General features: G+C 39.0%; 1 protein-coding gene and 1 pseudogene across 1 annotated transcript in view; both read left to right on the top strand.

The window, feature by feature from the left end:
- The window catches only part of PRIM2 (DNA primase subunit 2), a 285,580-nt gene that overhangs the window by 173,234 nt on the left and 87,465 nt on the right, over positions 1-24,881 (top strand). Inside the window, exons 9-10 of the mRNA XM_060164099.1 lie at positions 8,061-8,133; positions 10,759-10,944. Coding sequence (XP_060020082.1) covers positions 8,061-8,133; positions 10,759-10,944 — 259 coding nt within the window. The remainder of the gene's footprint in view (positions 1-8,060; positions 8,134-10,758; positions 10,945-24,881) is intronic.
- LOC132528087 (small ribosomal subunit protein eS7-like) lies at positions 356-978 on the top strand (annotated as a pseudogene).

Raw genomic sequence — 24,881 nt, 5'->3', positions numbered from 1 at the left:
TATTGGATATGCAGCTCTGCAAAGCTGGGTTCCATTGAAACCTGCAGTGTTTGAGTTTGAAGTTTTGCACTGTGGAAACTTTCTAAGAGTGTAGCTATAGATAAAACCTTCCAGATCATCAGGTTTTTCAAGGACATCTAAATTCTACTTTAAGATTAAATATTTCATGTGATGGTATAAAGAAGATAGGAAAGAAATACATTTTTTTCCTGATATTCAAGGGAAGAAAGTGGTGAATGTTAAAGAGTAGAGAGAAACAACAACCAAAACGTCCACATGTGACAAATTGAGGCCTGGATGATAATGATGATTACAATTTGAGTGAAGTATTGGCCGCATTGGCAAGATCCAGGCCATGTTTAGTTCCAGCGTGAAGATTGCCAAGCCCAGTGGTGTGAAGCCAGATGAGCTTGAGTTGGGCATCTCCCAGGTCCTTCTGAAGCTGGAGATGAACTTGTACCTCAAGGCCCAGCTGCGGGAGCTGAACATCATGACCACTGAGGAAATTGAAGTTGGTGGTGGTCGGAAAGCTATCATAATCTTGTTCCCATTCCTCAACTGAAATCGTTCCAGAAAAATCCAGGTCTGCTAGTGTGTGAGTTGGAGAAGAAGTTCAGCGGGAAGCACCTTGTCTATATCACGCAGAGGAGAATTCTGCCTAAGCCAACTTGCAAAAGCCGTACAAAAAATAAGCAAAAGCATCCCAGGAGCTGCACTCTGACAGCAGTGCACGATGCCATTCTGGAGGACTTGGTTTTCCCAAGTGAGATTGTGGGCAAGAGAATCCGCGTGAAGCTGGTTGGCAGCCAACTCATAAAGGTTCATTTGGATAAAGCACAGCAGAACAATGTGGAACACAAGGTTGGAACATTTTCTGGTGTCTATAAGAAGCTCACGGGCAAAGATATTAATTTTGAATTCCCAGAGTTTCAGTTGTAAACAAAAATGACTAAATAAAATATTATTCACAATTAAAAAAAACAATTTGAGTGAAAAATCGTGTGGTAAACTCTTATAGACATCTCATTTGATCCTCACGGCAGTCCTTGGAGGGGGTACTTTCGTGACCCCTTTTGAGATCCCTGTTTCCCAGTGAGGAAACTGAAAGCAAAGTCACACAGTGAGTCTGATACCTGTGCTCCTCGTCAGTCTGCTTGGCTCACTCCCTTACTCTGCTGTACTCCCTGATTGCTTTGGGCAGATTGGACTTGGAAAAATTATGCAAATGAGGCAGAATTGCAGCTAAATCCTAAAATGTTGCAACTATTCCACTACTCCTTATTCCCTCCCTCAAGTTGCGTCACTAATCGGAAAACAGGAAAATGATTGGAGAGGTGTCACCCGTTTTGCCAGCTGTGTCCTGTGGCATTTGTGTCTCAGCAGAGTTGTGATGGGCCGTCATGTGCTGAGATCAGGGCCACAGCAGGAAAGGTTTTTTTCCTTAACCAGCTAATCTTGTCATGAGACCCACAAATCCACTTTCATATAATTTCTTTTTGTTTTCGCCTCTTATTTTCAGCACTCAAAAGCAACTCCCTGTTGAAATCTAAGTGCTCGTGTTGACATTGGTGGTGTATTGACCGAGGCTTATATTTCTGTTGTTTCTACAAAGACCAGGCATGGGTCTGCCTTTCACAGATCAGATGTGTGCAGGTGTGTGTGTTTCTGATTTACCTCTTTATATATCCACTGCATTTCTATTGTGTAGATTTGATGTTTGTGTGGTAGTGTTTGGGAGAACTGGTTCTGTGTGGCTGTGACTGACTCTGCCTTCCTGTCTCTGTTATGCCTCAGCCCTCCTCCCACCCCCCTATCGAATTGTTTAATTGGATTGAAAATAGGATCATGTCAAATATGGTTATGTAAATATGTGTTATGGATATTTTTGAAAGTGTCTTCTCCTTTCAACTCTTAATTTGTTGAAACTGTTGGTTTTACAATTTTCTGTTTACTGTGATTTTTAGCCTTATTGGAAAACTAACTCTGCTTACATCTTACTGTTTAATGAGCAAGACAATGTGGGAGGAAAAAGTTCCTCAGATGTGACTGAGTTTTAATTAAGTTGCATGTAGACTTACTGAACAAATGCAACAGTAGGAAGATGTTTTTATATATTTTGTGTACCATTAGTTCTCTTATAGTAGATTGGATAACTTAGGACCATCACCTCAAGACAAAACAGAACAAAATAACCAAGGACAAACACTGAATTACTTCTGTGTTTGCAAAATTCAGTTTTCTTAGAAAATACTATTATGCACAGGTTTAGGTTTTTAAAGGTTTTAAATTTGACAAAACCTCAAGTTTTTATTAAAGTCATGATTTAGCACTATGTTATTGCAAAAGGAGGTAGAATTGGCTCGCTATTTTAGCGGTTTTTGTTCAGAGACCTGCGTTTCAGGATCTACCTGCCCAGTTTCAGCTCTTTTTCCCCCTTGCCTCTGCAAGGAGTGGCTCTTTTGCCACCTAACCCAACATCTTCGTCTATAAACTGTGAAATTTCCTTGGCTTTGCTTGTGTCTTTCTGCCTGTCCATCTGATATGTGCTAACCCTCTAGATGTTGAGAAAAACAGACTTTTTTATTATCCCCAAATGTCACCTCCTTATCACATGCTTACTTTTAACAACCCTCCAACAACCCTAATAAACTCATGTCATATACTTTTCTGAACCGGATCAAAATTTAAAAATGTTTTAATACATATAAAGTTGTTCAACTATGAATGGTAAAAACACTAAAACAACCACGCCTGTGACTTTACAGTTATTCCTTGACTGTGGTCTCCTGCTCTTCCTCTCTGCCACCCAGGCCCGCCTTCTCCCTGATGGTCAACCTCCTCTCCTTCGGCCTTGAGCTGGTCCCGCTGACTTGGCAGGCGTCTGCTCAGCTTGGGCACTGTGCTCAGTCATCTCAGCAGTGTTCTCATGACACTCAGAATCCTGGATGCTGTCCCTGGGCAGCTCCCTCTGAGGTGCCCTTTCTGGGCTGCATGTGGTTTGTCCTCCTCCCCCTGCTCTGAGAAGGGCCTGTTCTCTGCGGCCTTGTTGGGGCTCTCATCACCTCATCACGTCGTACTGTTTGGGTCATCTTTGGGTCCGTCACTACTTTGTGACTCTTCCTTGGTCACAGAAGTGCTTGATGAGGGATTGAGGAGCTGTACAGAGACCCTTGAAAGCTTTTTTTAAAAAGGTAGTTAGAAAAGGACAACAACTGGGATGTAGAAAAAGTCTCTTATAGAGAGCCTGACAATCTAATGGTATTTAAAAAAGTAAGGTTTGTCCTGGGTTTTCTGCATTTCTCTAGTTCTGTTTGGGGAGTGAAGGTGTTTGTATTGCTTGTACAGTGCTGTGTAATTGCTACATTTTAGCAAACACACACTGTCGCCTTTCACCACAGACAGTGTTCTAATATAACTCAGTATTCATGGACCCACATCTTTATTGTTTTCACCACTTTTCTGGCTTTTTGGTGACTTGAGAAAAATGATACCATTTTACCTTCAGTGCCTTTCACCTGATACTCTAGCAAATAGAAGATAAATTAGCATACAGGATGGAAATAAATCACTATAGCTCCTAATCCCTTACTGTCCACATTTATGGATGAATAATTAATGCATAGTTTGACTTATGCTTTTTCTTTTTTGTTTGTTTTTTTGCGGTACGCGGGCCTCTCACTGTTGTGGCCTCTCGCGTTGCACCGGACGCACAAGCTCAGCGGCCATGGCTCACGGGCCCAGCTACTCCGCGGCATGTGGGATCTTCCCGGACCGGGGCAGGAACCCCGTGTCCACTGCATCGGCAGGCGGACTCTCAACCTCTGTGCCACCAGGGAAGCCCTGCTTTTTCTTTTTTACTTGTGGCAAATTAGTGGCTAAACTGAGAATTAAATCAGATCTTGACTTTTTAAGATTCTCTGATGAATCAAAACTTCCTCTTTACCATTGTAAAGCAATTATACTCCAATAAAGATGTTAAAAAAAACAAAAAGAACATGGGCTTCCCTGGTGGCACAGTGGTTGAGAGTCCGCCTGCCGATTCAGGGGATACGGGTTCGTGCCCCGGTCTGGGAAGATCCCACATGCCGCGGAGCGGCTAGGCCCGTGAGCCATGGCCGCTGAGCCTGCGCGTCCGGAGCCTGTGCTCCGCAACGGGAGAGGCCACAACAGTGAGAGGCCCGCGTACCGCAAAAAAAAAAAAACCAAAACTTCCTCTTTATATTTGGCAGGGTAGTGATTAGTGACATGATTTGATTTTTGTGGCCCATTAAAATGTTTTTTGGTCCACTGTGTTGAAAAAAATGACATTTGTGTTACCTCTCAATTTATTCTCTTATGGAAGGTTAGAAGCAGGAAAGCTTTTATGCTGACTAAATCCTCTTTGTTAAAGCTGTACATCAGTGACAGCGAGTGTTTCTTAAAGCTGTGAGTATTTAAAATGAACTGAAAATAGTATTTTCTGCTGGGTTTGTGTGTGTGTATATCGAACCAATTAGAAATTGTTTTTACTGTTAAAAATTACAGTAAAATTTTTTTTAAATTAAAAAAAGTTATAAAAAGTTTTTATTACTTTTTCTGTTTCCCTAGTACCATGATTAAGAATTGTTTGTTCATAAAGTTAACCAAGTTTTTAAAATCATGAAACTAAGACTATATTTTGACAGTTCATTATGTATGTTTTTGCTCATTAGTGTAGCAGCTGCATTCATTTGGAAGCTGTGTGATATGAAGCTGCCGCCGGGCTCTGAGTGTGGTAGAAGGTGCCTTACCTGTCCTGGGGGCTGTTAGGAGTCTCATCTCGTAACATCCCTGTGCACTTCCAAGTAAAAGCCAAAGGTCCAGTCTCATAAGCTAATGTGAATTGTTATTAAGGATTTTTTAAAAAAATAAATTTATTTATTTATGTTTGGCTGCGTTGGGTCTTTGTTGCTTTCCCCAGCCTTTCTCTAGTTGCGGTGAGAGGGGGCTACTCTTTGTTGCGGTGCCACGGGCTTCTCATTGTGGTGTATTCTCTTGTTGTGGAGCACGGGCTCTAGGTGCGCGGGCTGCAGTAGCTGTGGCTCGCGGGCTCTAGAACGCAAGCTTAGTAGTTGGGGTGCACGGGCTTAGTTGCTCTGTGGCATGTGGGATCTTCCCGGACCAGGGCTCAAACCCATGTCCCCTGCGTTGGCAGGCGGATTCTTAACCATTGCGCCAGCAGGGAAGCCCCAAGGATTTTTATTCTTTTATGGCAGCACTATTTGTTCCTTTTTCTTTTACCTTGATTGCCTTCCTTTATCCATCTATTGCCATTACTTTACTGAAGGTCTTTTCAAAAACTTCTCTTGCCCGGAATGTTGCAATATTCTTCCAACTGGTTTTCCATTTCCCAGTCCCTCCCTTTCTAGTAATTTCTCTACACTGCTTTCTTTCTCGAGTATAAACCTAATTATGTGAATTCTTGTCCAAAATCTTTTTATGGTTCTTTCTGCCTGCAGATCATTCTCATGATTTGCCTTTCTTATATCTGAAAATCCTCCCCCTTGGCTTCATCTATCCATAACTGTTCAAGTATGTATTAAATAGCTGTGACGTAACAACTCCTTTAACCAATATATATGTTATGCTTTCTGATTCTGAATGAGTGGAAGAGGAATCTCATTCCCAATTCTTATGCTTCAATTCTTCATTTCTGTCACTTTTCTTCCAGGGTTCCACACTTGCCCTTACTGGGTTGGCTGGTGACCATCTTCTTGTCTATTTATAATAATTTTAGAAGTATGATGTCTGACGGTTTCCTTATATTCTCTCTGTAGTTATTTATACCCAGTAAATTCTTTGCATTTATCATTGCTACCATTCTCTTTCTTACTTTTTTTTCTTGGAATTTGGTCCCTTTGCATATTCTATTAAAACTTTGAGGAACAAGCATTTTATACTGGCATTCAGGCAAACATATGTGTCCTCTTTATACATCTTCTCTTTGTACTTTGTATACTGCATTAATCTGGGCTGAGAAAACTACTCAGTGACTATAATCACGTTTGTACATCATTTTACCATTTATACAGGACTTTTGTATTTGTTCATCTATTTGAGCTGAACCGTCCTGTTAGATGATCGTGATCAATTTATAGCCTAAAGCTTACAGGGGTCAATGGAGTGGGCTAGCATCTCCCAACTGGGGGATGACTCCTCTACAGGATCATGCTGCCTCCCTTCCCATCCTGTTTTATTTTGTTTTGTTTTGTATTCCTCTGTACTTACTGGTCAAGACTGCAGTTGCTCTGTGTACTGGAATATGCTTTACTGATTTTAATTAGCACTTCGAATTTATTAGTTCATTTGATCTCCCCAGGATTTCTGTTAGTTAGGCAGGCCTGGCCTTATTAATACCATTTTATAAATGAGAATGTGCAGATTACCAGTTTGCCAAACCAATGATTTAAAGAACAAAAACAAAAGCAAGTCTTCAGACTCGTAGCTTATGCTGTTTTCATTGCCTTGTGTGTAAGACATATTGGAAAGTGAAATATGTTTTTATTTGGGGGGATTTCACTGAAACAATTCTCTGGTTGTGTTCTCTATTAAAATGTAAAATATTAAAATTAAATAGCACCTGTTGGTTTAACTTAGCATGAGTTTTGTGTGGCATGGCACTACTATGATAAAGGGAATGGATAGAGTCCAGTGATATGCTGTCAGAAATTTGTTACTGGAGGGAGAAATAATACCAAAGGCAAGAAGATGTGTTTTAGGTGCAGGATCATTCTGTGTCACTCTCTGGCATTCTGCTTGTCCTGCTCTCAGAGTGATTCTCAGGCCATTCTTAGCCCATGGAGGGAGGACTGTCGGAAGGGGACATCTACACTTGTGACAGTCTCCTTGCCAGTGGTTGCAACGTCCCGAGATATCCAGTAGTTTTGCTTCATAATCTGTACCCATTGTTTAATCAATAACCTGATTGATTGTAGGAATAACAGCCTTTCTACAGAGCATCTTGAAGGGTGTATGTTATCCAGCAGCAAGAAGCTATAGTGCTGAGCAGGTAGAAAGTAGAGCATCCGGAATCCCTTGTTATTGTAATGATACTGTACTCCAGAACTTCCCTTTAGTTGTGGAGTCTGCATAAACCACAGTTTGACTATGGTTTTCTGTGTAACCTTGCACCAGTTCTTCGCCGCATGATCCCTGAATGTCTGCATCTGAGTCATTGTTGATGGAGCTACGGGTGTGGAGTTGTGTCAAGGAGATGATAATGTACACAGGTGGAGGGCTTTAGGTAGTATGTGCCATGTTATATTTCCTAATTTCTAAATAATACAAGAGGAAAATGTATCACAGGGAAGAGAATGGCATGGTATAGTGAAGAAACAGGAAGTTGGGAGTCAAAAAGTTTGAGTTCCTGCTGCACTGCTGACTTGCTGTCTCATCTAACAAGTTCCTCACTTCTCAAATGTAAAATAAACCTGCTCTGTTGGGGGTGTTGTGAGGATGTAATTAGAGGATATAGATAAGGACTCTTTGTACATGTAAAGTGCTGTTCATATGTTACTTATTTTAATGAATAGTGATTACTATATGTCCAGTCCTTTAACAAAAGGTATTTCAATTCTGACCTCCTGTTAACACTGCAGGGCAGGCACTGTCATCTCCATTTGACGGACAGGGATCCTGGGGTGTGGAGAGTCTAGGTGACTCACTCAAGGGCCTACTGAGTGATGACTCTGGATGTAAGCTCCCATTTATTCCTAGCTCTGCTGCCATGCTGTTTTATAAGGGGTCAGTGTGGGAGAGGTGTTAACTTTAACAACAACTTGCATATTGCTTCCAGGAAATGGAAATGGCACCCTAGATTAGGAATCGGGAGATCCAGATGAGCACTGCATTTCTGTATTAATTTTGGGAAAGTTACTTAAATGTATTCTATTAAATACCTTTAAAACACTTGGCTATGTTTTTCCTACGGTATGTGTAAAATATCTTTGTGACTTTGTATCAGAATTTTAAAGATTTCCTTTGAAGTGATCAAAATATGTTTTACAAATCCTATTTTAATATTTTGTTCTTTTTATTTTTAGTCATTCGTACACTGGTCAAGACTACAGTACACAGGGAAATGTTGGGAAGGTTTCTTTAGATCAGATCGATTCGGTAAGCATCTCATCCTTTTAAACTTAAACCTTTGTCAATGGAGGAAGCACAGATTTTCTTCAACCAAAGATTATTTTGTGGGTGGGGAGATGGGAGGGAATGTTATTTCATTGCTTGCCAATCATTTTTTAAAGAAATCCCATGTGCTATACATATGATTTTTTTTTTCATCATAGGAAAACCAAAAAATCAGAAAATCATTTGTAGTCTGATAAAAACAGAATTTAATCAGTTTTCCAAAGGGGGAATTCTTTTTAAGTGATGACAACTAAATAGTGTTTATTGTTTATATTTAAATACCATATACATATAGTAAAGGAGAAATGTAAAATACTAAGTATATCCATTTGCTAGGGCTGTTGTAACAAAATACCACAGTCTGGGTGCCTTAAACAACAGAAGCTTATTTTCTCACAGTTCTGGAGGCGAGCATTCCATGATGAAGGTATCAGCAAGTTTGGTTTCTCCTGAGGCCTCTCTCCTTGGCTTCTAGGTGGCTGCTCATCCCCGTGTCTCTTCCTCTGCTTAGAAGGACCCCAGTCACCTTGGACCAGGGCCCCACTCCCATGAGCTCCTTTAACCTTGATTACCTCCTTACAGGTCCCAGCTCTAAATACAGCCACATTCTGAGGTCGTGGGTTTAGGACTTGGCATGTAAATTTGAGGAGGATACAAAATGTATTCCATGACAGTAAGGGTAGGCTCCCATCTTGTGTTGCCACTAGATTAGTAGGCAGCTCATTTCAGCTTCACTTTGTGGCTCCATAGGGGAATGAAAGTGTGCATACTTTTACTTTATAGAATTTCTCTTTAAGACATTGTAGAATTTCTGCATTACCCAAAAAAGGGAAACTGAGTCAGCCATAATTAATCTTTGTTTAGACAATTACCAAATTACTTAAAATGAATTAAAAATACACAGGTGAGGTTTTAATGCTTGGAAACAAGAGTTATGATGGTGAGTAGGGGGGAGACCCTGAGCTTTTGGAGTCTGGAATAAATAAGTCATATTCCTATGAAAAATTATAATCAAGTAGAAGTTGTTACTGTGAAAGATGAAGAGGCTGCCTGGTCAGTCAAGGGAGCAAAGTGAGAACTGCCCCTGTCACGGGCAAAGTTGAACCTGCTGAGGAGCCCGTGAGAGGTGGGAGTTAAGTCTCAGGAGGATGCTTGAGGAGGTCAGGGAGAACGCAGTTGAGACCATAGATGAAAAAGGTTTCCTTTTAAATAAATAAATAAATAAATAAATGTATGTATGTATGGCTGCATTGGGGTTAGTTGCTGCGGTGAGCAGGGGCTACTCTGTTGCGGTGCGCGGGCTTCTCATTGCGGTGGCTTCTCTTGTTGCGGAGCACAGGCTCTAGGCTTGCGGACTCAATAGTTGTGGCATGCGGGCTCAGCAGATGTGGCTCGCAGGCTCTAGAGCGCAGGCTCATTAGTTGTGGTGCATGGGCTTAGTTGCTTTGTGGCATGTGGGATCTTCCCGGACCAGGGCCCGAACCCATATCCCCTGCATTGGCAGGTGGACTCTTAACCACTGCGCCACCAGGGAAGTCCAAAAAAGGTTTTCTTTTAATTGTTAATTTCTTTAACACATTTATTTGAATTCACATTTTGAGAACCATTTCTCTTATTTTTATGTTTTACTTTGTATTGGGGTTATTTTAAAAGTTCATCTGTGATTCACCAATTGTACTTTTGAACATTTATCCCAGGAAAATGAAATCTTAGGTTTACATGAAAAACTGTACACTCATTTGTTTGAAATGGCCCCAAACTGGATACAACCCAAATATCCTTCAACGAGTGAATGGTTAGACAAATGGTGTTATGTCCACACCATGGACTATTGCTCAGCAATTAAACAAAACGAGCTATTGATACCTGCAACAACTTAGATGAATTTTGTGGGAATGCTGAGTAAAACGCCACTCTCAAAACGTTAAACTATATGATTCTATTTGTCTAACACTCTTGAAATGACAAAATTATGGAGACGGAGAACAATTAGTGGTTGCCAAGGGTTAGGGAATGGCGGGGGGAGGGTACAGAAGATGGGGGTTATAAAATGGAAACATGAGGGATCCTTGTGGTGGGGGATGCATGAACCTACACATGTGAAAAAATAACATAAAATTATGTACACATGTACACAGAAATGAACACGTGAGTGTAACTGAGAAAATCTAAGACTAGTGTATATCAGTGTCAGTATCTTGGTTGTGATAATATACTACAGATTTGCAGGATATTACCTTTGGGGGATACCAGGTACATGACATCTCTTTGTATTATTTCTTACAACTGCATAGGAATCTACAGTTATCTCAAAAGAAAACGTTTAATTAAAAATTATAAAAAGAAAAGAAATAGGTGAAATAAATTTTAATAATATGTTTTATTCAATGCAGTATATCTAAACTATTATCATTTTGACATGTAATCAATATTAAAATATTAATAAGAAAAAGAATCTGTAATCACAGTGAGACAGTAATAACTTCCTTACGGTTTTTTGATTTTATTCCAATTAAACTGAATTTACGATTTGCAAATTAGATTGATTTTTGCAACAAATATTGTGGGGGACCTGATAAATAACAAAACACTCTTTTTTTCTTGTAGCTTTCTACCAAATCCTTCCCACCTTGCATGCGTCAGCTACATAAAGCCCTGCGGGAAAATCACCATCTTCGTCATGGGGGCCGCATGCAGTACGGCCTCTTCCTGAAGGGCATTGGCCTAACCTTGGAACAGGCATTGCAGTTCTGGAAGCAGGAATTTATCAGAGGAAAGATGGATCCAGACAAGGTAATTTTGAAAAATCAGAGCAGAAACTGAAATTCTAATTTGGTCTGAAGACTAAAAGGTTTGTTTTTTGAATATGCCCCAAAATGTAGTTGAAAATTCTGTAAGTGTGTCTACAGTTTCATTAGGTAAAAGAAACTCACGTATTAATCTAGTAGTTGCTCAACAAAAGATTGGGAAAGTGGATTCAGTTTAAAGGGTAAGATCGAAACAGAAATGTAAGATGTAAAATAATGCTTGAGTGAAGAGTCGTCTTCTTGGTAGGTAAACTGCCAGTAGTTGTAATAACTGAAATTGCATATGAGTTGTATTTCTGTAGGAATGTGTGTGTGTGTGTGTGTGTGTGTGTGTGTGTATGTAATATGTATAGACATATATACATACATGCACATGTAATGTTATTTTCAGGACCGAGAAATGTTGAGAACAAATACAGTGAAAACAGTTTAGAATGCATCCTATTGTGTTATGTGGAATCTTTCACAAGGAATTTTTATTTATTTTTATAAATTTATTTATTTATATATTTATTTTTGGCTGCGTTGGGTCTTCATTGCTGCACACGGGCCCTCTCCAGTGGCGGTGAGCGGGGGCTACTCTTCATTGTGGTGCGTGGGCTTCTCATGGTGGTGGCTTCTCCCATTGCAGAGCATGGACTCTAGGCGTGCTGCCCTCGGTAGATGTGGCATGCGGGCCCAGCAGTTGTGGCTCTCGGGCCCCAGAGTGCAGGCTCAGCAGCTGTGGCGCACAGGCCCAGCCACTCCACTGCACGCGGGATCCTCCCGGACCAGGGCCTGAACCCACGTCCCCTGCGTTGGCAGGCAGATTCTCAACCACTGTGCCACGAGGGAAGCCCATCACAGGGAATTTTTAGATAGACGTTTATCACTGTAAACCTGAGAACTGCCTTTAATTCTGTTCTTACTTCTCAGATTCCCACTCCTATTCCTTATTTCTCTTAAGTAGGACTAGCTAATAATGTTATGGTTTCTCGTCCCTTCTATGGCTTAGCACTGTGGAATGAAGCACATTTTTTATTGTTCATTTCTTGTTTGTTTCTTCTTAGGAAAGGTAAACTATAGGGCAAAGAATATTTACCAAGTAAATTGTATAATGACACTTTATTATGTCTTGTATCCGTTTGCTCGGGCTGCCATAACAAAATACCACAGACCGGGTGCCTTAGACAACAGAAATATATGTCCTCACAGCTCTGGAGGCTGGAAGTACACAATCCAGGTGTGGGAGGATTTGGTTTCTCCTGAAGCCTCTTTCCTGGCTTCCAGCAGTTGCCTTCTTGGCTGTGTCCTCACGTGGCCTTTTCTCTGTGTGTCCACCTCTCTGGTTTTCCTTCCTCCTCTTAGAAGGACCCCAATCCTGTCGGATTAGAGTCCCACCATTATAACCTCATTTAACCTTCATTACCTCTTTAAATGCCCTATCTCCAAATACAGTCACATTGGGAGTTAGGGCCTCAACAGATGAATTTTAGGACACAGTTCAGTCCATAACACGTCTCTAGCTTTATACTTTTTTAAAAAGTTCAGCCTCTTTTATAATATATTATAAAAAGCTCTTGCAGTTTTTACAGGTTTGTTTTAAAAACTGTTTTCATTCGTAACTGTCCATAGAAGCTTAAATTTATCATTGAATAGAATTTTCTTTAAACATGATTTTGGATAATGTTTATTAAATAGTAATAAATCAAATAATTCTGGATAATGTTATATTTTATTTTAAAGGTAACATATTCTGATTATAGGAAGTATGAAAAATACAGAAAATTTTCCCGTCATTGTCTCATTCATAAATAATTACTGTCAACATTTTAGCCTTTCTCTTTAGTCTAGATAGCTAGATATCATTGTTTTTTCCCATTAAAAAAATTGACATTCTATTGTGATCATTTTCCCAGGTTGTTGAATCATTTTTGAAAATATCATTTGTGTTAGCTGCATGACAACACATCATTTGAAAGTGATATAATTTGCTTAATCATTCCCCTATTATTGAACACTTGGTTGTGTCTGTTTGACTTTGTCATAAATGTTATTGCAACCAATATCTTGAGCACATAAATCTGATTATAATTCAGATGTCCTCTGTATATGTTCACCAGGGAACCAGTTTACCTGGTGAAAAACTGTAGACGGTTTTGAAGTTTTGATGCATGCTATCATGCTATGAAATGACTGGAAAGGCTTTAAATTAGACTCTCATCAAGCTATGTGAGAACTTTGCTGTGTCACTGACATCATTATATGTTATTACTTGAAAATGTTTTTTGACCTTTTTATTAAGAATTTGATGTATTAAGTAGGTAGGTGTGTTAGGGTTCTGCAGAGAAACAGAACCAATAGAATGTGTGTGTGTGTGTGTGTGTGTGTGTGTGTGTGTGTATGTGTACATGTGTACAAAAAGAGATGTACTGTATGGAATGGCCCATGTGATTATGGAGGTTGAGTCACCAAACTGTGAGCAGCAGGCTGGAGACCCAGGAAGAAAGAGCGGTGTTTCAGTTTGAGTCTGAAGGCAGGAAAAAAATCCATGTCTGTGCTCATGGCCCTCAGGCAGGAGGAAATAACCTCTTAGTCGCAGGAGGGTTGGCCTTTTTGTTCCATTCAGGACTGCAGAGGATTGGATGAGACACCCCCGCCCTCAATGGGGGAGGCATCTGCTCTGCTCAGTCCAACAATTCAGATGTTAACCTCATCTAGAAACACCCTCACAGACACACCTGAAATAACGTCTGACTGGAGTTCTGGGCACTCTGATGATCAAAAAATTAACTGTCACAGTAGATAAGTATTTATGAGCTATGGTTTTGAAGTGAAGAGAGAGAGAAGTTGAGGTAGCATTTTAGCTTGGTTTGTGCTGTAACTAAGCGGGGAAAAGAGGAGCGTGAGATATGGGAAAGCTTGATCTGGGTGCCAGGCCTTTGGCTTGTGCATCTGTTCACTGACCGCCCTCTTTTGTGTGTATCTGGGATGGCCTCCTATCAATGTCATCAGTATTTCGTTATTTTTAAACCTATGTGTTTGAAAATTTTTTTCAAATGGGGTTTTTATTTTATAATGTAAAAGTAGTTTTTTTGAAATATTATTGTAAAAGAAAATCAATATTTTTTACCTTTCTAGATAATACATAACAGTCTGTATTTTCATTAGCTTATTATTGATTACAGCAAATGTATTATTTTGACTAAAAGGTTTTAACATACACTTATGATTTACTGTCTGTTTAGTGTTCTGTTGTTACATTCTGTTTTTGTAAATAAACATTCATATTTTTCTCAATTATATCCTCTTACGTATTTTTCCAATGAAATGTAATTTAGTATCCTTTTATGAAAATATTCTCTTCAACTTAATAATTGTACCTACTTGTTAAATGGTACATACCATTAAAAATACTCTTTAGAGGTGTAGAAAATTGATTGCTTAAAATACTATTTATAGAGAATGGTTATGGAGGATATTTTAGACATTTTTTGTAGTGCTCTAATTAAAAGACTTGATGTTGAACCCAGGAATGATTTGGCACATTCACTTCTGTTGAATAGCTTATTTCCTGACAGTGCAGGATATTTTTGAGGTGATTTAGTCATTGTCAACTGGACTTCTTCTTTACTGTGGTTTCCCAGATGACCATATGTCTGATTTCTTTCTCTTTACAGTCATGCCCTCATTGTAACTTATTTGAGATACATTGCTATGTGCATCTGAGTAAAACTTATGGGTACCTTGCCATTTCTTTCGAGGCAGCAGGAAGCAGTCAGTACTTCCAGCACTTTTGAGCTGTAACTCTTCGCCCCAGCTACACTGCCTAGAACTGAACATTTCTTCTGCCTAACTCCTTTCCAGAAATTAAGCTTTGTTCCTTGTAAATTGACTGCCTGAGCAGTGACTGTCTCTTTCTCTCATCTTCCTTGCTTGGTTTGTTGCAGGCATTTATTTAGTTGTTTGTTTGTTTGTTTTAAAAAAAACTTTGAATACTTTTCTCTCTAAGGTTTTACTTAATGTTGGAGGGGAATTTGTTGTCTGTATTGTAAAATAATCTAAAACTGTATGTATTAGTTTTTGTAACTGTCATCCAGAGTGTATTAAAGTAGCATGTTCCTAGATACCCCTTATTAAGGATAAGCAATTTTCGTATTATAATCTACAAATTCTTGTTTTCTCTTATAGTCAGTTTGTGTGTGTGTGTGTGTGTTTGCGGAGGGGCTGCGATACACAGCTTGTGGGATGTGAGATCTTAGTTCCCCAACCAGGGATTGAATCTGGGCCCTTGGCAGTGAGAGTCCTAACCACTGGACTGCCAGGGAATTTCTCTTATAGTCAGTTTTGAATAGTAATAATGCGATTGTGGAAGCAGCTGAAGGTTCTGATGCTCACTGTTAGTTATTGTTTGTTAGGAATTCGATGTACTAAGTCCCTCTGTGTATGTAAGAAGTAACCATCTGTCTGTAAAATGCTTATTCAGAGTTGTTAGTTTGGAATGGTTATTTTTCTATTCTTTTAAAACTATTTTCAGACTAGTGTACACATGCCAGTAGATGGTATTAATAACATGTAGAGGTGCTACCTTATATGGCTCCTAGTGACTTGCTACTAGGTTATGCTCTTATAATTTTGGGCACTTCTCACTACCTCATATTTATTTATTGTTTGTTTATCACCTACAATTAGAATAAAACTATAGAGAAGCAGATATCTTGTCTATCTTGTTCACTGCTTCATGTTCAAGCACCTAGAACATACCTGACTCATAGTAGGAACTCAATAAATGTTTTTGAATGAAGTAATAAGTCCCCATAAAAGTAAATACACAGAAAACTAGAAAACTTGGTCCATTTTCCCCAAATTCCTTCACATAAATTAGAGCATAGTACTATACAGTTATTTGTTAATGTGCTGTTATTCCATTTGTAGTGAACTTGAACTTGAATGAAACCAAGAATTTTAGTGTAACCTGAAATTTGCAATAGAAGTTATCGATTTATAGATTAAAAGGGACTTCTCATCATTGGCTTGCCCAGGAGTCCATGGCATAAAAAGGTTAAGAGCCCTTAAAGTTTATCATAGGATAGGGCTTCTAGTTTATTGTCTGACACTTAGTTCGTTGTTCATTAATTGCAGTTTTCATTTTTTTCTGCTATATTAGGAATAAAATGCCTATATTGATCTACCTTCATTGAATTTTGTACATGTCATCTTTATAACTTATCAAATTATAGTATTTATGTTTGCATGTGTGTCTTAAGAGTGGATTCTGAGTGACTTGAATGCAGGGACTGTGATTTTCCCATTTTGGGTCTCGAGGACTTAGCACAAGACCTGGCAGCTCTTAGATGTTTGCTGGACACATGGTCAATTCTGCCAAATTTTTAAAAAGTGGTTTTCAGTATGAGAAAATAAATCCTTTTTGTTTCTTTTTAGATAGAGGTATATTTCTAACAAGTTATAAAATATTAATAGTCGTTTTAGTATTTTAGCCAAATTTGTTCTCCTCCATCTGTTTTTCTAAATCAGAATATAGGTTGGAAAAATACACAACTATATAAGAAGTGGTAACCAGTTATTACTACTCAATGTCCAGAAATACAGTATATACTCAGTTACTAATATTTAACTAATACATTAGTCAAGTTGTGATTTTTATTAAAAATACAAAGAAGTGTGTGTGTGTGTGTGTGTGTGTGTGTGTGTGTGTCTAGACGATCATACATATTCCATCTAATTTGTGTCCATCACTCACCTGACTTGCACTGAGTGTTGACCATGGACGGGTGCTGTTCTAGACACACTGTAGTAAAAGACACAGCCATTATTTATGAGGACTTTACAGTCTCCTGGAAAAAAACAGATAAATACAAACATACAAATTCAGTAAGATAATTGTGGGATAGAGGTGGTCATGGGATTCTATAGCAGAACAGAGGAGGGAGCTAGCTGACTGAGAGAAGAGTTGTGGAGTGTGTCAGTCAGGAGGTTATATTTGCCAGGTGAAGTTAGGGAGTTCTCCAGAGAAAGAAGGGAATTCCGTGTGGAGGGGGACCTTGGATGAGCGAGTGTAGCCCATCTTGTAGGTGGTGGGAACTGAACTGTGAAAGTGTACTTGTGGCAGAGATGATTCTGCAGATGTAGGCTTTTTTTTTCTTTAATGTAATTACTAAGAATAGAAGGATTAGTAGCCAGTAGGAAGTGGTCTTGCTAGATAAATGACTGCCAACTTGGACCAGCTATGTAGGGTCATTGATAACTGTAATTTTAAAGATACATAATTTAATATCTTTGAATATTCACTAAAATTGTATAATCAATCTGAGCTGCTATGAAAATTTACTGACAGAAAGAAAATAGTATGGACAAGGTTTCCACTTACAATCCCACTTGGTTCAAATGAATTTGGCTTCTTTAAATATGGATTTTAGATTATATGGGCCAACATTGATTTTTTAAAAGCCTTTTGCTTTAAGATTTTAATCTATTTGGTAATAGGGTAAGTTGAGAGATAGAAGTAACCAGAACACAATTATGCGACACGATGGTGAAAAGGAGAGTGTCAGTGAGGTGATGTGGAGATGGGAAGTTATTAGAGGGGAACATGCTGGAGGAGGTTTGGTGAAGATCAGTCTCGAATCGGGGTTTGAAGGAAGTGATGGTGGATCCCAATCTCCTAATTCATTCCCCCCAACCCACTTTGCCCCCTTGGTGTCCATACGTTTGTTCTCTACATGTGTGTCTATTTCTGCCTTGCAAACCAGTTCATCTATACCATTTTTCTAGATTCCACATATATGTGTTAATATATGATACTTGTTTTTCTCTTTCTGACTTACTTTACTCTGTATAACAGTCTCTAGGTCCATCCACGTCTCTACAAATGACCCAGTTTCGTTCCTTTCTGTGGCTGAGTAATATTCCATTGTATATATGTACCACATTTTCTTTATCCATTTGTCGATGGGCATTTAGGTGGCTTCCATGACCTGGCTCTTGTAAATAGTGCTGCAGTGAATATTAGGGTGCATGTGTCTTTTTGAATTATGGTTTTCTCTGGGTATATGCCCAGTAATGGGATTGCTGGGTAGTATGTTAGTTCTATTTTTAGTTTTTTAAGGAACCTCCATACTGTTCTCCCTAGTGGCTGTATCAATTTACATTCCCACCAGCAGTGCAAGAGGGTTCCCTTTTCTCCACAGTCTCTCCATCAATTGTTGTTTGTAGATTTTCTGATGATGCCTATTCTAACTGGTGTGAGGTATGCCTCGTTGTAGTTTTGATTTGCATTTCTCTAATAATTAGTGATATTGAGCATCTTTTCATGTGCCTCTTGGCCATCTGTATGTCTTTGGAGAAATGTTTATTTAGGTCTTCTGCCCATTTTTAGATTAGGTTGTTTGTTTTTTTAATATTGAGCTGCATGAGCTGTTTATATATTTTGGAGGTTAATCCTTTGTCCGTTGATTTCTTGGCAAATATTTTCTCCCATTCTGAGGGTTGTCTTTTCACCTTGTTTTTAGTTTCCTTTGCTGTGCAAGAGCTTTGAAGTTTCATTAGGTCCCATTTGTTTATTTTTGTTTTTATTTCCATTACTCTAAGAGGTGGGTCAAAAAAGATCTTGCTGTGATTTATGTCAAAGAGTGCTCTTCCTGTGTTTTCTTCTAAGAGTTTTATGGTGCCTGGCCTTACATTTAGGTCTTTAATCCATTTTGAGTTTATTTTTGTGTATGGTGTTAGGGAGTGTTCTAACTTCATTCTTTTACATGTAGTTGTCCAGTTTTCCCAGCACCACTTACTGAAAAGGCTGTCTTTTCTCCATTGTATATCCTTGCCTCCTTTGTCATAGATTAGTTGACGATAGGTGTGTGGGTTTATCTCTGGGCTTTCTGTCCTGTTCCATTGATCTATAACCAATTCTTTATTTTTGTCAGCTGGTTCGGGGGTTGTTGTGAGTTTTGGTTGTTGTTATTTTTCAATCTCTGCTTTCAGACTTCTTTGTGGACCTGACCTGTCAGTATATTTGAATACCATTTTTATTTGGGTGCATACTGTAGTAGAGGGTAAGAGGTTCTAGTATTAAAACATCAACCATTTCCAGAGAACATTCTGTTGTTATGAGTGATCTTGTAGCAAACTAACTGCGTTAGGGTATACTTTATTCCCAAAATATTATTCCCAAAATATTAGCTTCATAATGTAGGATTTTAATCTTAGATTTAATTGTATTGAGTGTGAATATTTATGATATATTAAAAATTTAATAATAAAGCTTTTTCAGTGGGGGTTGGGGACATTTGAAAATTGCACTTAGGCATCAGATAGGATTCTTTGAATTTGTGAGTGATTCTACAAGAGGTATTCAAAGCTTTGAATGTCTTATTCTTTAAATAATTTCTGAGATTACTGAAATAAATGCACCTGTGCTTTATGCAAATAAAATATATTTAATGAATCATAGTACAGTTTTATGCAAGTTTTTCTTAGTTGTAATTATAATTTACATGCCAGTCTACCTGAGAAAAAGCCTCACCCTGTTTGCAAGAGATAAAATTAATCAAACCTCTGTGGAAAGCATGAAGAAACATAGCACTAAAATATTCTTTCAGTTGGAACTTGGATATTAAATCCCTTCAGCCACTAGCTTTGTTAAGAGTTAGATTGAGCTGTATAATTCTGCTCATAAATTCAAAGCAATGTGTCCTCTTAATCAGATTGCTCATAGAGCTGTTGTCTGAATTGCTTTGACCTGACTCTTTTGGACGTTAAGCACACCATAGATCATGTATGTGTGATGTAGCTGAGTTCCTGTCCCTGGTGAGGGTGCACCCGAGGTCTACTACGTGTTGTTATAATTGGGTCAGGCAACGTTTAACATTGTGAAAACGCTTATTTTTTGTCCCAGAATCCAGCTCACATCGTGACTTAGAGCAGACCTATGTCATTAAAAATGGACTACCAAAGGATTAAGTATTTAGCTGGCAGTGTGTGCGTATACGAAGCATATTTATCACTGGGTTTTTCTTTTTAAGACCAGTGGTTCTCCCAGGACGCTGACCAGCAATATCAGCTTCAGCACCATCTGGGGATTTGTCAGAAATGCTGACTCTCAGAATCAGACTCTGGAGGCAGGTCCAGAGCTGGTGGTTTCCCAAATCTCCACGTGAAATTGACACACACTGAAGGTTGAGAATCATCTTTTAGATGTTGCCCTCATAGAAACCTAAGTGGCCATTAACTTATCAAAATAGAGGCGTTGTAAATCTTCAGCTGTTTGTTCTCCTGTCTGTTTCTGTTGTGATTTGAGTGTAATGTTGTCCTTTATCAATAGCCTACACTGAATGTCAGGCTATATTTGAAGCCCCACTGCGTGTCAGGTACTAGTCAGTACTAAGTGAATACGTGCAGCAGAGTTCCTCGGCTGGTGCCCTGCTGCTGAATTTCCAGTACACTCGATGGTGACCCCGTGGGCCCTTCAGGGAGCTAGGCTGGGCCTGGGGTACTCAGTGTTAGTTGCCTTCAACTGTGAGTAGCTTCTTCCATTTATTCTAGAGCGCTTTACAAATATCATTTTATATGTGCTTATATGAAAAAGGTCGGAAAAGAACTAATATAGAGTACAGAATTGGAGTCAGACTGAGTTCATGGTTAGTTCCACTGTATACACACTTTGGCAAATTACCTGGTATGTGTCCTCATCTATAGAATGTGGACAGTAATTATGTATACATCTGTGGATATATAGATATATCCCTATATACATTTGATTGATGTAATGAGGATTCGGTAAAGACTTAGCACAGATTCTCACATGTAGTAAGCACTAGCTCTTCTTATTCTAGGACTTCCAAGGAAGGAGAAGTTAGCTTGATGCAGAGTAATCAGTAAAGTTTCCACTGGTAGAATAGAATCTGTGCTGCCTTATTAAGGCTACATGTAACCTAGACTGGAGAGGAAGGTTGGGGGAAAGAAGGGTACTGGGGACCAAATTCCAGCAGAGATGTTGGGCTGGACAAAAACTTTGTTTGGGTTTTTCTGTAACATCTTATGGAAAAACCCAAACAAACTTTATGGCCAACCCAATAGTTTGTTTCGGGAAACGTTCAAGGGATTTAGACTAATGGAGTGTATTTCAGGCCGTTCTTGGGAACTCTTAGGTTCCAGAGCAAAGAGGGCAGAAGTTTACAGGGGAGACTGAGGTGTTTGATTTCTGTCCCCACTTTAACAAGTGTATTTGTACCTTTGTTTACTTTTATATGTTTGGAGTCTGTATAACATTTTACTTAAAAGGAGGATTTTCCTACTTAAAAATGTTTACAAAATACTATCGTAGTTTATTTGTGTTGTAGAATTTAGGAAAGTAGGAGATGAGAGAGAAAAAGGAGAAAGAGGGAGATTAGTGCAACAATAGAGTTGCTTTAAATGAACCTTGTTTTTAGTCAAGAGAAAGCCACTAGAGAGTGTTAAACAGGAGAGAATTGTTTTTTCAGAAGATAATCTGGAAGTGGTGTGCAACCTTGAGACAGGGAGAGACCAGGTTAGGTCTTCTTATGGTAAGATTGGAACAAAGTAGAGAAGGTGGGTTCAGGAAATGTTCAGGGAACAGTTCGCCAGACAGCCAGAGGGCCGTCGGCCTACAGGTAACAGGAAGGTGGTGGGGAGCTCTGTGAGCACAGGTCGTGGGCGGGGCTGACAGGTCTGGGATCAGAGTCTAGAGAAATGGGTCACGAGTTTGGTTTTATGTGTAAATTTGAATTGATGTCCAAGAAGAAATTCTTCTTGGTTGATTGGTTGGCTTATCTGTTCCTTTCTTCCTCTGTGATTCTTTATGGAACCCTCAGAGTGTGAAAGCTCTGTCCTGTGAGAGGAAATGTGGAGGAGATGTGGATTTGAGAGTCATTCGGACACAATTGGGAGAAAAGCCTTTTGCAGGTAAATGAACTGGCAGATGGAGAGTGTAGAGGAATATATAGAGCAGAGGCTCAACTTTGAGGAATACCTGCCATTTGGGGTAGAAATGGAAGAGCCTGATGTGAGAACTGAATCACCAGAGATACTGGAGAGAAGGAGAGAATAGTCTGGAGTCCTGGCACTAAGGAAGAGGTGGCTTTCAGAAGTAAGATGTTCTTGCTACTCTTAGTATAGATGGTGTTTTTAGGAAGTTACGTCTAAGAAAAGTACAGAACAGCAGACAGATTTCCTAGTCTTAATGACAGATGAGGAAATAGAGGCAACAGAAATAGAGTGTCTAGAAGCCTAAGAAGTCAGGAAGACAAGAAATGGAACTGTTAGCTGTAACAGATGCCTGTGCGGAGTGAGGTTAACTTCACGTGGGGTGGGCATGAGCAGTGGGCTCCTGAAGATGCAGGAGGAGCTGGGGATGAGCGAGGAGTGAGACCTGAGGCAATGGGAAGGTCATTTGTGAACGTATATTTATAGTGTGATTATTATATAGTGTGAATCCCCTCCTTTGAGGCTCCCTGAGAACAGGGACTGTCTGTCCTTTCCCCCTACCCCGTGCACTCAGCATTTGGCTTGGTGCCTGGAAGGTTGTAGACAGTCAATAAAATGTGTTGAATGAAGGAACGAGATGTGTAAGGAGTTAAGTGAGGATATTTTTCCGAGACCTGCAGGTTTTATGAGAGATTTTAAGTTGATGAAGTGTTGGCAGGAAGAAAGTGGAGCTGGGGAGGCTTGTGCCTACTGCCCATCTTTCCAGTTAAGGAAGTGGGAGATCACTTACCAGAAGGATCTGGTGCTGTCAGGGCTTGAGGAAAATTGAAGAAAGTGTAGAATAACACCTTCCGGACCTGTACAAGCAAAGGAGTTCACCTACGATAAATACAGAGATTGAAAAGCTGCAGAATGAGTCCAGTTTGACTGCTTACTGAGTGCCTCACATTTGCCAGGAACCATAATTAATACTTTACACACATCCTCTTAAAACAATCCTAGGATATGGGTGTTATCTATTATTTAGGTCTCGCTTACTGATGAGAAAACCGTGCTAGACCATAAATTTATATTGGCTAAGTCAGCACTGTTACATTGCTTTCTCTAGCAATCCTTGTGGCTGGCGAGCGGAAGCAGACAGGGCAGAAGGTAACATTTACGCAGGTTTAGGAACTGGTAACACAGGCATGCTGTCACTAAGTCCTTTCCATGTTCCTTATTTCGTTTAATCTTACAACAACACTGCGAGATAAATACCCTCCGTTTATGGAGAGTTTAATGATTTTTATTCAGGCGGCAGAGGTGGTACTTGAGAAGACCTGAGTTAGAACCCAGGTCTGTTTTATTCCAGACCATGTGCTTTCCCCAGCAGTCTCAGGAGGAACAGGCGTGTTGTGTAGAAGGTGGGCATGTCTGACCAGCCGTGTAAACCCAAGAGGGCACAGCTTAGAACAGAGGTTTACAGTTCTGTGTCTAATCACCAGAGCTGCAATCACATACATCATCATTAAAAAGGGGACAACAGTAACACCTACTAAAATGTTGCAGAGAAATAAGAATATGCATGAACTACTGTGTAATATATAAAGTACTAAGCCATTATTAGTAATAATTTTTAAAAATTGATAAGTGGGCTAGTCTATAATCATTCATATGTTTTCTCCATGTATTTGTAAGTTAACTTGTGGACACAAACTTTAGTTTAATTGGTTATGGTTTTGGCTTTTCTTTCAAAGAAAATTTTGTTTTGCTTGAATATTCACATTAGCTACATCCTAGGAAAGTAATTGGAATGTAATAAAAAGTAGTTTCTAGCAAAAGTAGTCTAATCTTTATCACTATTGATCTTGAGTAGCAATTTAAAGGTACCCTTAGCAGTTACCAAGTCTCTAGAATGTATTTTTTAAAGTTTTATTTGATGAAATTTCTGTTATATTCTCTCTTCTCAGTATTTTAATGTATAATAAAGATGTATGCATGTTAAGGGTTTAACTCTTATCTCCATGCTTTCCATTGCATTTGGAATACAAATTCTAGATAACACAGTATAAGAATTAATATTTAAACATTGACTTGAAAGGTTGGACTTGCTTTCATGAATTGTCAAGAGGCTAGCTAGTCAAATGTTCAATTAAATTATGTATTGTGTTAAATCTATCAGAATAAAATGGGTGTTATTATCCTTTCCTCCCAACACTATTCTGGTGAAAAGTAACTTTAGTAATAAACTGCTTTTGCTGTTCTACTCCAAATGCTTTCAATTCTTAAATTATGAAAATGAGATAAAAGGTAGAAGACTTCAGCTTTAATCATTCATTTATAACTGTTGTCTTCTCAGTGATACCTTATGGATTATGTTGTATTAAAATGACATTTTACCCAACATTTTAAAAGGTAGGCTAAATTTTTGTTGTTAATATGTGCAGTGCTCTTAGGAAAAAATGACAATGAGAAGGTACTAATTTAAGGTTTCACAGAGTCTGTTCTGGTAGTAAATTGACTACAGATAAATTGGGTATGTGTAAACTCCAAAATGGGTTAGACTTCAGATGCTAGGGGATTTTTTTCTCCAGAAGTTTTATTAAAGTTAGGAATCTCGAGGGCTCGAAATGTGGAGAAGAATGTACACTTGGCTTTCTTCAACAACCCACTATGTCTTTATCACCCATCGTGTTCCTATAAATCTTTCTTGATTTATTTTTTTCTTGTTTTTGCTTAAAAAAAATTACTTGGCACCATCTTTCCAGTTAGTTTACTTCTTGGTAAAGTAGGATTTCATTTTATTTTAAAAATAACCAGATAGCTATATTGCCCCTTTAACAACATGCATTTCTCTTTATAGTGAGAGATTGTGAGTTCCCAGGGTTGTGGGGACCCAGAGGATGTTTGAGCTTTAATGGTGCAGTTGTTGTATGCAGCTCAGTGAGAAGAGTAGGAATCCTAACCAGGTAAGGAACAGAGGGATGTTTACTCAAGGAGAGGTCT

The sequence above is a fragment of the Lagenorhynchus albirostris genome, chromosome 10 (assembly GCF_949774975.1).
Source record: "Lagenorhynchus albirostris chromosome 10, mLagAlb1.1, whole genome shotgun sequence".
NCBI lineage: Eukaryota > Metazoa > Chordata > Mammalia > Artiodactyla > Delphinidae > Lagenorhynchus > Lagenorhynchus albirostris.
Note: the sequence above shows the minus strand (reverse complement) of the source record. Positions and strands in the feature narration are given on the sequence as shown.